General features: G+C 39.8%; 1 protein-coding gene across 1 annotated transcript; it reads right to left on the bottom strand.

Annotated features, from left to right (window-relative positions):
* Nucleotides 1-288: 288 nt before the first annotated feature.
* LOC104291154 lies at nucleotides 289-1,711 on the bottom strand. Its single transcript, XM_009890354.1, has 2 exons — nucleotides 1,321-1,711; nucleotides 289-613 (listed from the first exon to the last, which is right to left on the bottom strand). The coding sequence occupies exons 1-2, from the start codon at nucleotides 1,700-1,702 to the stop codon at nucleotides 588-590; spliced, it is 408 nt and encodes a 135-aa protein (XP_009888656.1). The 5' UTR covers nucleotides 1,703-1,711; the 3' UTR covers nucleotides 289-587.
* Between the last annotated feature and the right edge of the window lie 10,780 nt (nucleotides 1,712-12,491).

Raw genomic sequence — 12,491 nt, 5'->3', positions numbered from 1 at the left:
AATACTTTAATTAATCCATAGCCTAGTCTAAGCAGTGATAAAATACAAAGTTGTGTGTCCCTGCACAGGACATTACAATGAGCATAATACTTCCCTTTAGCTTGATGTCACACTTTTTTGCAATTCTTAAAAGTAAAGTTGATTGTGTGTGCAGGACACTATAAAATATGTTTGTTGACATTTTCTCCATTGCTTAACGTATAAAAATATATTGAGTTTCCATCAAAATTAACTTTTTTAAAAGAGAGTTATAGGAAAAGATGTGCCTCTAGAAAAATACAACACCGGTTCAGACTTACAAGCTTACCTGAGAGAACAAAGGTGTTGACTCAAAACACAAAAGCATTCACACATGCAGTGGGAAAAAGGCAACCTCAGTAGATTGCAAGACAGGAAAGCAAAAGTGACAATGTGGGAGCTCATGTACTTCTCAGCTTAGCAGTGATTAAGTACTTTATACAGAGAAAATAAAAAGGTTGAACCATGCCAATGGATTCATCTAAGCATCTACAGTGTATGCTGTGCTTTTGTGCTCCTTCATTTTGATGTTGCCTTGCTGAGGTATCTTCATTTTCTCCCCTTTTGGCCTAAAATGGGTTGATGAAAGCAGACCCTGCAAGATTATGAAAGAAAGGTAGTTATTTTCCAAGCAATATGGTTAGGAATGCTAGGATCACATTATCTCCATGTTCACTCTGGAAACTTAAAACATCTGACTGGGTACATCCGAAAAAAGTTTATTGCCGAGGAGGAAGGAAGCACACAGATCTAGGATTGGTTAATAAGATGTAAAGCCAATCACCTATATGATCTCAGTTCAGACTCATCCCAGACCACGACAACCAGAATTTGTCACTGTTTGATGATTCACGGTGACCATGAGATCACATTATGTGTCAATAGTTTTAATGGGAAGAACAGGGTTCAAGCAGTCAGGGATTTGAGCTTCCCTTCTCAGAGGGCTGATTCCCCAAAGTTGACACTGAAATCCAAATAGCAGGAAACTTTTATTATTGTAATGCCATTGATATGCACACAGTGATAAACAGGGACTGCAGCATCCATTTCCACACACTCCCATGTGCAGCATACCCAAAATTTTTTACACTTTGTTAAGTATAGAAATGTAGCACCCTAATTACTTTTGACTCATGCATTGCGAAAGTAGCTACCATTGAAAGATGCAAATACTTTGGACAAGTAGAGACAGAAAACTGGAAATTACTGTATTGAGTTATCTAAACAATCAAGGACAAGGACGGAACAGTGGTTCAATTTAATATTAGTACATAACAGACTAACACCATATCTTGTAGTTACCTTCTAAAGTTCTATGTGAGTATGTGGAAGAATATTTAGGAGACATTAATTGTCTTCTGCCCATTCCATGGGATCTTGAGAGCACACAGTCTACGTACATATCCCAGAAGTTCTGGGCTAAATCATTGAAGAGTTCGTTGTGCTTGGGCTTAGGGGATTCCTTTAGGAACATCATGAAGTCCCAGAGATCAATGACCGTATCCGCTACCTTGAGTTTCTTCATTTCCACCAGCCCATGGGATGACGCCTCCCAGCACTGATGGTCAATCTGACCCAGGCTTGCAGGAGTTTCTTTTTGATAGTCTAGATTGGCATAAACCAAATTCAGTATCAATATACAGCCCAGCTGAAGACACCACCTTCGTCTCCATACAAATTCCATACTCCAAGAAGATACCTGAAAGCAAGTGTACAAAAGTCAATTATTCTGCCATTGTGTAGTTCATTCTCACATAACTTTCAAGGATACCCCAAGAGATGATTTATACACATATACAGAAAAATATTTCTTTTCAAACCATGGAATAAATACCAGTCAATGAGCCCAACGCTGGAGCTAAATTTGCACCTAGAAATTGTTAATGCTGTTTAGAACATGAAAAGTTGAAGCAGAAAGTTTGAAGTGATTGCAGCCTCCTCAGAACTGCTCCTTGAGCTCAAGACTTCTTCCCTTAAACTCCTGTGCTTAGATCATGAGTAAAATCAGATTAGTAGCAGATGCTGACAGAATCCTAGTGGTATTCTGTTTTAAATGATTGCAAACAAGTAACAGAGTTATAAAATAGCCAGTCTTTCATGAAGCAGTCCAACTCAGAAAGGTGCTAATGAAGGACCAGTAAACCAGACCATTCGTTACGCTGTATTGGGTGAGCGTAGGCAGGTTATGAACCCATTCAGTGGCTGTTGCAAGACCAGAAAAAGGCATATTCCTTTCTGGCTTATGTTAGAAAATTAAGCAAACTTTTGGCACAGTTATTTCTAGCATACATGCCAAACACAGAAACTGTCTGGAGAACTGGAGATGGAAAGAGTAATAACACTGGAGGCATAATGAGAACTTCAAAGGCTGCAGAACCTGTAGTCATTATTATACATAGATTCCCTCTGGGAAAGCTGCAATTTTCCTGTGATGCATGTTCCACATGCTCAAAGCAGGTTTAGACAGAACATCACTAAAACACCTGATAAATTTTTTTCTCAGTCCTTCCTATCAAGATGAAGTGCAGTGGAAAAGGAAAGTAGACATAAAGCAGAAAACAAACCTAAAAAAAAAAGACAAGTCAACACAGAAAGAAGTCTGAAGAAAAAGATGGCAGTAAAGACACTCAGATAGTGCCCCTTATTTTGGTGTCCTAAATCAATTCTACATCAAATAGTTGGTACCATGCTCATTCCCACTGTTTCCAATCCCCTTGCTGATTCAGAATGTAAAATACAATTACAAAATGATGTGAGGTTTTGTGCAGATTCAAGGCAGTGTCTTGGACAACTGTGCATATTTTACTGGGAACTTGGCCAGAACTGCAAGTGTGCTCTCCCACTCGCGATATCTTTGGGCCCTGGCAATATGAAAAGTTAGTCTGTGATGTCTTCGAAGTGTTAACACACCGATGTCCTCTCTGCAGCTCCTAGTGATGCAATTAAAGAGAGGATAATCCACGGATAATACAACATATATGTGAACTGTCAATAAGAAGGCAGAGTTGAGGTGCATCACTTTGTTCACAGTCATACCTAGCTGGGTCAGGGAATGGGACCTGTGGCCTCAGGGTTCTGGGGTGATTTTTAGTTTGAATGTGCCATTACCCGGCTGAGGTCCCTAAACTCATGTATTCCTTTACCTCACCTTCAGGACTCAAGTGAATGAGGCAGACTCCAGCCTAACTCCTCTCTAAAACTACACTTGTGAGCTACATGTCAGCAGGCAGCAGGATGACCTGCCTCAGCATCCCGGGAGCTTATGAATATGCGTTAAAGTTTCTCTTCTTGGGTTGTTAGAAAACTGTCTCCAGCAAACAAGCAGGGATGGAAATGCTTCTCCTCTCATTTCCATTTCATTAGGCACCAGCATTTAGAGGAAGGACACACTAGCAATTTAGCGACAAAGTAGGAAAACAGCAGCCGGGAAGCCATCAACATTTTGAGTTGCTTTGATTTCATGTTTTAATCCAGCTAAAAACTAAACCGCTAAGGGTCCATTTGAACATCTCAAACAGGAGCAGAGACCACAACAAGCCTTGCACAGACTTTGAACTAGTAACTCCTACTATTCAGTACGAGACAGATGAGTTTCACAAGAGCAATAACTAAAGAGGCACGGTAGAAGTTATACTTACAGTCTTCCTGTGATGAGATGGAAAGCAGCAGCCTTGAAAAAACAGTAGTCAGCCACTTGGACAAAAAAAAAAGAGAGAAATTCCTGAGAGGGCTGCAAGTGCCGGGCAGCTGCTGGATGCTGCGAGGATGCCGGGATTACGCTGCGCAGGGACGACTCCACTGGCAAAGCAGCAGCGGCAGCAGCAGCATGAACTCAGGTGAGTGGGAAAGGCGGGAGGGAGCTGTGGCTGTGGCTGTGGCTGTGGCAGCCCCACCTCCTTCTGCAGCAGGCAGGGAGCGTCAGCCCAGCCCGGGCTGGGGTCTCACCTGGAGACACTGTGTGTGCACGGAGGGTGGGGGTGTCTGGTGAGGGAAGGGGAGAGGCAGAGGGCTGTCAGAGGGAGGAAAATACAGTGGATAGCAAAGCTGCCTCCAAATCAGTAATGTGAACCCTCTCCCCATTTTATACACCCAGGTTTCCATCCACAACCCTGTCTGCCCACCAGAACACGCACACATCAAAGACAACATTTCAAAACAATGGAAAACAGACGTACAGCCCAGAATTTAAAGGCACAACGTGCATCCATTATTCCAGTTCCCTTTCCGTAGGAACTCCTTGACTCGAGATCAATTTTACACTATTTTTTAAAACCTCCCATGACTTGGTTGCCAGAGAGGATTTCAATGCCCTTTTATTTGTACTTGACAACATCCCCTCCAGGAGCTGGTGCCAGCGCCGGCTGCTGCGCTCTGGTGTTCATGTCCCACATCGTCCAGCCAGCAGCAGCCCAGCTGTGCCCATGGTTGAAGACTCTTCCATTGTTTTGCTCTGTTATTTTCTCTGCTAAGGAATGAGGCTCATGCACATGTTTAGAAGAGTTTCATTTCCTTTGAGGGAGAGAAGCTTATGAAGAAGCTTACTTAGATTTCTAATTATTTCTTCCATACTTGTTCTTGTGATACACCAGTTATGATGTCTCATCAGATACTGAAGTGTAAGACCAAAAATTGACAGATTTTTGTTCCAGCTGCTGCGGATTTTCCATGGGTCTATATGTTGTAGGTTAACCCAGCCAGAGCCAGTACACTGTATGAAGTAACTTCTATATCCTGCTAGTAAAATAAGGTTAAAAATAAAGGGGTGTTAGGGAACCAAGAACATTAAGATCTGCAAAAGGCCTTGACTTCCCCTAATGGAAATTAGTGCAAAGTGTGTTCCTAAAGGGAAATTCCTGTCCATAAATTCACAGTTCTGTTTCTCCCTCAGTCCTGGCACTCCCCCTTGGGTAGCTCGGGCAACTCAACGCTCAGCAACCTGTATTTCTGGAGCCTGTTCTAGGTATCTGTTGTGCCTAATTCAGGACAGGTTGCCCAAAACTGAATTCTACACAGATGAAGATTATTACAGCTATCTTGTCTTACATAATTAAAGCTTAAATTTCTTTACACAGATTTTCCTAACAAATTTCTCAACATGTATATTCAAATCACCCCTTAGATCACCAGGGAAAATGGATTGGGTCATACTCTGAAATGCAGATGATTTTTGAGAGAACTACTCTTCATACATTGCATTCGTGCTTTCTAAAGTCTCCAAGGAGGCTGTTGCTGTCAAGGAAGATCATCAGTTTTTCTCCTTCAAAGGCACTAGAGTTTATTCAAAGTTTGTCCAAGTAAAACCATCAGCAGTCAACATCATTAAACTCCTGGCATGTTTGCAAATGCACTGAAATTCTGTGTTTCTTTCTAACCTGTTGTGGTTCAGTCTCAGATTGTAACTCTGAATGTAGCTGCCTCTCTTTATGTCACAAATTCCTACGGCTGGGGATATGCAACCAGATCAGTTATGGAAAATGGCAATGCTATTGATCATGCCTCGGAAACGTTCCAGGATTCCCGTGCCCACTTCTGCACCAAAGGACTGGATCTTGAAACACTGAAGTCCCCCGCTTCACCAGTGTCTCAGTGCAGCTCATCACTGTGCAGAACAGTTCATAACCTGAGAACTACAGCATAAGGGATGTCCCAGCCCTCTTCCCATTGCATATGATGGAAGGAAGTCATTTTACTCCCTCCTCACCTGCTGGAGGCTGGAAATGGCTCTTGCCAAGAGAAGGCAGACGGGAGTTCCTATGGCCCAATGCTACATGCTCTGGAGTGGGTTTCTTGAGTTATTTCACTTCATCTTTCAGTCTAGATGCCCACTCACAAAAAATAACTTCCAGACCTGGGGCTTTTACCAGTCTGATTTCCTCATCTATTACCTTAATAGACCAGAGTCTGTCCTACACAGTGTGAGGATGAATGCAAAGTGTTTTGAAAACCTATGGCATGAGGAGTGGTAAACAGGGTTACTCTGTAGAACCAAATTTGAAAGCCAAAGAAAAACATTTATTTGCATGGAAAGCTCAAGTAGAAGACAAGTTTCTTTTTCATACACAATCATTCTAGCACAATGTGGGGACAAATACTTTGTCTGCAAGTAGCGTTCAGGCAACTTAAAAACAAGTGCTCTGAATGTCATTGGTCTGGTGACTGCCTCACAGAAATTACATCTTCGTAAAGGCTGCGTGAAGGTTCACAGCAAATGCCAGGTATCTGAGGCACTGGCAAGACTTGGGCTCCCTCACAACTTCAAAAGGCTACTGTTCAAAGGACAATGAAAATGCTGCATCTGGCACCCAGCAGAAAATCACTTCACTCTGCCACGCTGGGTCCATGTAGAAATCAAACACTGCTGAACTAAGCACAAACCAAACAGCTCTCTTCAAGGCTGTGTGCACGGTTCCACATCAGTAATGCTCCTGCATGAGATGTTGCCCGAAGGAACGCAGTCTGCTCTATACACGAAGAGGGCTGATGTAACTGAATTACAGTTCCTGCTTTCTTAAATTTGGGTGCCCCCCAACAGCTCAGGTCTGTAATTTAACCTTTATTTTTCTGTGCAGTATATTACCACATATGAAAAATGATGTACCCAGAACCATGATGGCTGAAGCCCGTCAAACTGGTAACAGTCCCAGTTCCAGAGAACCTCCTCTCTCTAAAGGAAGGCATGACTGATGAGAACATAGCACAAATACATAGTAAAATTGGGTCTGTTATAGTTTCACAACATGCTTTGGTGGAACACAACATGACAGGAACAGCCTGTTCTTTCAAGTGGAAATGTAGTAATTTCTGTCATGAAAACAATGTATACAGTACTTGAAGGCAAATACAAACCTGCTCTGAAATGACAACATTCAGAATAACTAGCTATCTTCTGGAAGCCTTTCCAGCTAAGCAATGTAAACACTGTTTCAAAATCTTGTTTCAAAAAAAAAAAAAAAAGCCACGTTTGAACCTACACAGCTATATAGAAAAAAACATCAGGAAGACTGGAATATAGTTAGCTTATCTCTGAACTCTATCATTGAAAGGAGCTAAAGCTGTATTAGATGTAATTACTCCTTGAAATTCTAAAGCAGCCTTCACAACCAAGGAGATGAAAGCATTAAGTAGACGGTACAAGGAACCTACCTTTAAGAAAGCTCTTTCATATTATTAATCAAAATAGCTTTCAGTAAGTTTTCAAGTTAAGAAAAGCTTTTCCCCTTTTTGTTTACTTTATGCATTATCAAATTTATTAGCATGATTGATCTCACAGTGCAACAGTCAACTATTCAAAGGCATTTAAAGGCATGTAAAGAAGTGGGTAGTTGCACAGTTGCTTGGCCGCTGCATCAATTCCTTCTCGTCATTTCATTCCCACTGAAAACATCCAAGTGCAGTAGCACTGGATACTGGTGCAAACACAGTGACTTCATTCTACTCCGACAGCCACTGAGGGCAGCCCTCAATCCCTTTTCTTCAACATGCAGATTCGTGTTTATCACGCTTCTCATGCTTTTCCTAACCTAGTTAATAAATTCACCATTTTTAATCTTAAAATGAGGTAGTCCTAGAACACAACTACAGAAATTAAAATGCTAAGGAACAGATTTCTCTTAGGAAAATCCTTTCAAACAAAAAAATTCTCTTTTTAAAGTGCCACTTCATCAACAGAGTTCTCTTAAGAATCTATGTGAGAATTCTATGATAATATCTAAAAACTCACATCCACAAGTGAAAATGGTTCTGAAGGCTGACTTTCAGATTTCATTTTCCTTTATGGTATTATGCATCTTTGTCAGTCAGGCACTGAGGGATCATCACCTATGGGATAATGCCACCTGAAAGAAGGATGAACCTGTGAATTTAAATTGAGAGAGATCAAAATTATTGGTAACTAATTATCCTGCAGGATGTTACATGAAGTTTGTAGGATGGAAGCACCATGAAGACATTGATCATGTTTACTAGGTAAGTATTGTTATTACATTTTCTATTTCAGAACAGGTAAGATCAAGGAAAGTCAATCTGTGACCATCCTCATCAAATGTAATGTACCTGAAAGCTACATAAAAGCTTGGGTTGTAGGTGAAAACCCTTAAAACTGGAGACCCTGTCCATGTACTTGGGAAGGCAGATTTTTTTCAGCTGGTGACTAAATATAAATGGGATTTGGAGAAAAAATTTATTGTGTTCTCCATTCTGCAGAGGTTCAGGAAGATGCAGCATATGCCGTGTGTAAATCCACAGACTCCAGCACAGCCATTTCACACAGTAAATTTTATGAGATGGGATTGAAGACAAAAGTGGCTATTTCTGTGATTTTGAGTTTTTTAATTGATAACCAAACTTAGGCAAAATAGTTTTTTCCCCTCAAAATTCTTCCAACATCTACAGTTTTTCTATAGCATGAGTTTTGAACTGTTGTACTTCAGCTTATTCTTTTTATTATTGCAGTTGAGGTGCCTCCATCTAGTGGCACTTTATAGTACTGAAGAGTGTATCTTTGGCATTGGCTTTATCTCTTCGGGTTGTTTGTTGTTTTTTTTTTTTTAATAAAACTGTAAAAGTAAAACATCGATTTTTTAAGAACATCTGGACCTTGGATATGCTGGTGTAGTTATTTCTTTGAACTATGAAGACCTTTATGCCAGATTCCCAGAATTGCAATGAACCATTGTGTGCATGTTCAGAAAGGCAAGGAAATTGACTTGCATTTTTTAACTATTTCAACTCTACTTTTAAATAAAGCCATGTTGCTAAAATATTTCAGCTTAATTTTAAAATATTTCCACTGAAGTTAGTTCTTCTCTAGACTGAGAAAAACAGCACATAAAGTGGAAATTTAAAAAAAAAAAACCCAAAACAAAACAACCAAAACCACCAAAAAAACCCACCCGCTGCTGCTGGAAGCTTTAAAATTGTTGTGGAAAGATTTTACAGCTTCTTCTTGTTCAAGTTGATGACAGCACACTACCTACTGATTTATATCATGAGAGAAAAGAAACAGAGTGGTAAAATCATGATTTGATGTAGCAGTACCCTTGTGATTTTCAAGCTATCATATACAAGTATGTGACGTACACAATGAGAACAGAAAGAGCAGGAACTGAAGCATTATTTAGCATGAAACTCAGAACATGCATTGACTACGTATAAATCAGTTTGGAGAGTTTTAAAACACTATCAGCCTTTTGTATGACAGAATTACAGATATCTCTGTGACTACACATCTGCACACTCTTACGTAAACAGCATTCACTAAAGATAAAGAATTGAGTCACCCTCTGCATCACTGATTAGCAGCATCTGAAGTAAAGAAATAAGAGAGTGATGTCCTACTATCAGGCTTGACAGTGAAGAGCTCACAGCTCTGTTACTTAAGTTCAAGTGCGGCACACCCACTAGTGATTAAACAGCCAACGCAAATCAAAAGAAAAAGATGATAGAATCAGTGCTGCCCTGGCAAAACAGAAGCGTGTCTCTTCAAGTGACAAGATTCATTTTGAAGCAAAGTATTTAGAAAATAAACCATCTTAATATCCTCAAACTACAGAATTTTAAATGATTCAGTTTCAGTATTTTTTTAGCATCGTGTATGTGTGATGATGTATTTACTGGTACAAAAGGTTCCAGAAAATACACAATGGCCCATTTCAAATGAAATGTTACTTAATTCACTGTATGAGCTTCATGGCATGAGCTTGCTCGGTGCTGAAACAGACGTAGCGTTATGTCAACAGGTTTAACACCTTCAACTCACAACATACATAGAAGATCAGTTTTTCTTTATTTCTCTTTTTTGACGTTGAGTTGTGGACTGATTCCATGTGTTGAATTAACATTAGTTAGTAGCTCTGTTGGCATCTCTGGACAGGTCTATACATTAACCTGTTGTTGGGTTTGACCTCCTGCTGTGTGTTAAAGAAGTTCAGCTCACTGAGTAGAAATAAGGCTCTGCTAAGCCAACAAGCTACAGACCCTGCTGCTCTCAACAGGCATAATGACTCAATAGTACTAAATTCAAACAGTATGTACTGCAAAAGCAGAACAAAGCATGAAAACAGGGGGCAATCTGATACATACTTTACTGGTGCTCAAGGAGAGCTCAGGGCCTATGACTTGAAGAACTCTGCTGATAACCTTCTTGCCATCTGCAACTTCCCTGTGCTTTCTTCATCTCACTTAAAAGTTCTTTTGCTTATCTCCTTTTTTTTCTATTATTTTCTATATAATGCCGACATTGTATGCTTTACTGAAGTCACAGTAGCACAATCTAACCTTTGCACGTGTAAGGACTTCTGAGCCCTGCCTACTATTCAGATTGGACTGACAAGTCCTTCCCATATTATGAACCATACATCTGGACAAAATGTTCTGCTATTTGTACTATGAATTGGCACCGTGACACAGAACAGAGAGGTCCTCCTGAATGATAGGGCCTAGCTCCCTGCTGCTACAGAAAGCTCTGTTGTACAATCGCCTCATAAATTTATCAAGCGCCATATTAAGAACAGGTATATCTTTGCTCCCACTAATTCCACGGAAAAGTCGTTTCAGAATTTGATTGCTGTAATGACTAGAAACATTATTCTAATTTCCTGATATATTTATTAATGAATAGGACATACCTGTTTGTTCTTGTGTCAACATTACCTTGCAAATTAAATGGTTTTCATCCTTCATGTTTACTTTCCTGATATATTTATAGACAGCACTCATATCTCCTCTCTGTTTCTGTTTTATTGAAGTAAACAAGCTGAGCCATCCTAAAATCTGTTTGTATGAAAGGCTCTCAAGCTCTCTGGTGATGCACCTAACTTCCCTCTACCCCTCTTTCAGTTCAACCTTAGGTTTGCTATAGAACAATTGATTAGAAGTTTCCACAGTACCCCAAATGAGATTTCACCAGTGCCTTAAACAATGACATCAATACCTCCCTCCTTTAAATGAAATATGCCTCCTGAGATACTTTCTGTACTTACGATGATTCCCAAGTATATATCATTACCAGATTTCATCAGTACGCTCTTACTGATTTTATCAGGGCTACTACCAAAAATATCAAATAAGACCATCCTAAAACCAACCCTTTAAGCCTGACATCTTCTTTTCCAATCTTACTTGTGGCTATCGCACTTCACAATTTCTCTCCTAACCCCCATATTCTCATTCCTTCCCAGGTGACACCATATCGAATGTTTTATCAATAGGGTATTAATATGGAAAATTTGAGTTTTTCCACTGCTTTGCATGAGATTGAGACCAGGCTTCGGAGTCTGTGGTCAGCCAGGTTACTTTTCTTCTTTTCAAAGATTAGTAATTACAGGCCAAGTTGGCACTGAGGAAAGGCATACTTTGAATTTGGGGGATTTAACTTAGGCCATAACAGTATGATACAAGCATGCCCAGTTGGTAGAAATGGTAAGTATTTTTAGCTGAAGCAGAATACGTCGTTGATGACTGGTAAAAATAACACACAACAGCAGAAAAAGCAGGTCAGTAATAGTCAACAGAGTGAAAAGCTTTTGAATGTATTTTTCCATACACGTAGGTGGAAAGAAAAGGGTCATAAAGGGGACTAAAGCCTTCCAAAAATACTAAAAACTCCCATGGAATATGACACTTCAAGACACAAAACCCCCAAACATTTTGTACTGTAGTATCTTGTAAAATTGTATTAAATTGAAGTATGCTATTATTTTATTCATTCATTAAGATTATCAAAAGCCATCGGGAATAACTCAGAATAGACAGCCACACTTCATCTGTACCTTCTTCTGATTAACCCAGTTGCAAAATAAACAGTTTGCCTTTTTAAGTCAGAGAGAGGAGCGTGGGTCAGATGAAAAGCAGAGAATTAGGAATTTGGATTTTTTATTCATTCTTCCCTGATCTCTTAATTTTTTTTTCCTAATTTATGTCTAAAATATTAGTAATTGAAGGTTCCTTTGCCCTATTTAACTATGTAGAACTACATATAGGTAGGTTTTTTAAATGTAGGTATTGGCCCAATTTTTATAGTGTACAAAATAAAGCAAAATTACAGCTAACATGAAGACCAAACAATAACACACAGAAGAATCTAACTATGTAACTACTATTTTGCATGTATTTTGTAAATCCAGTTTCAAAATCTGGTGTCTTAGGCCATGAAGCAAAGAAGAAAAAAACCTAACAGCTATCAAAACCAAAATTACGTTCTTAAAGTGGCACTGGACAACACTCACATGTTGTGAGATATCCTGGATACTGCTTAAATGTTCTGTTGGGCCATTTAGTGTGTATATGGCACAACACTGTTTTCTAAATTCTTTTTTAATTATGTAACAGATAAAATCCCTTGTTGACCTTATTTTTAGCATTAAATTAGTGTAAATGGTGAGGATTCTCCTCAGGTAGCTAAAAACTACCTCAGAGACCGGGAGACCGGTCCCGCGGGAACGGCCTCGCCAGCCCACGGCGGGACGACGGCGAGG

Source organism: Charadrius vociferus, unplaced genomic scaffold (assembly GCF_000708025.1).
Source record: "Charadrius vociferus isolate BGI_N301 unplaced genomic scaffold, ASM70802v2 scaffold348, whole genome shotgun sequence".
In the NCBI taxonomy this organism is placed as follows: domain Eukaryota; kingdom Metazoa; phylum Chordata; class Aves; order Charadriiformes; family Charadriidae; genus Charadrius; species Charadrius vociferus.
The sequence above is the reverse complement of the archived record's forward strand: the minus strand, read 5'-3'. Positions and strand labels throughout refer to the sequence as shown.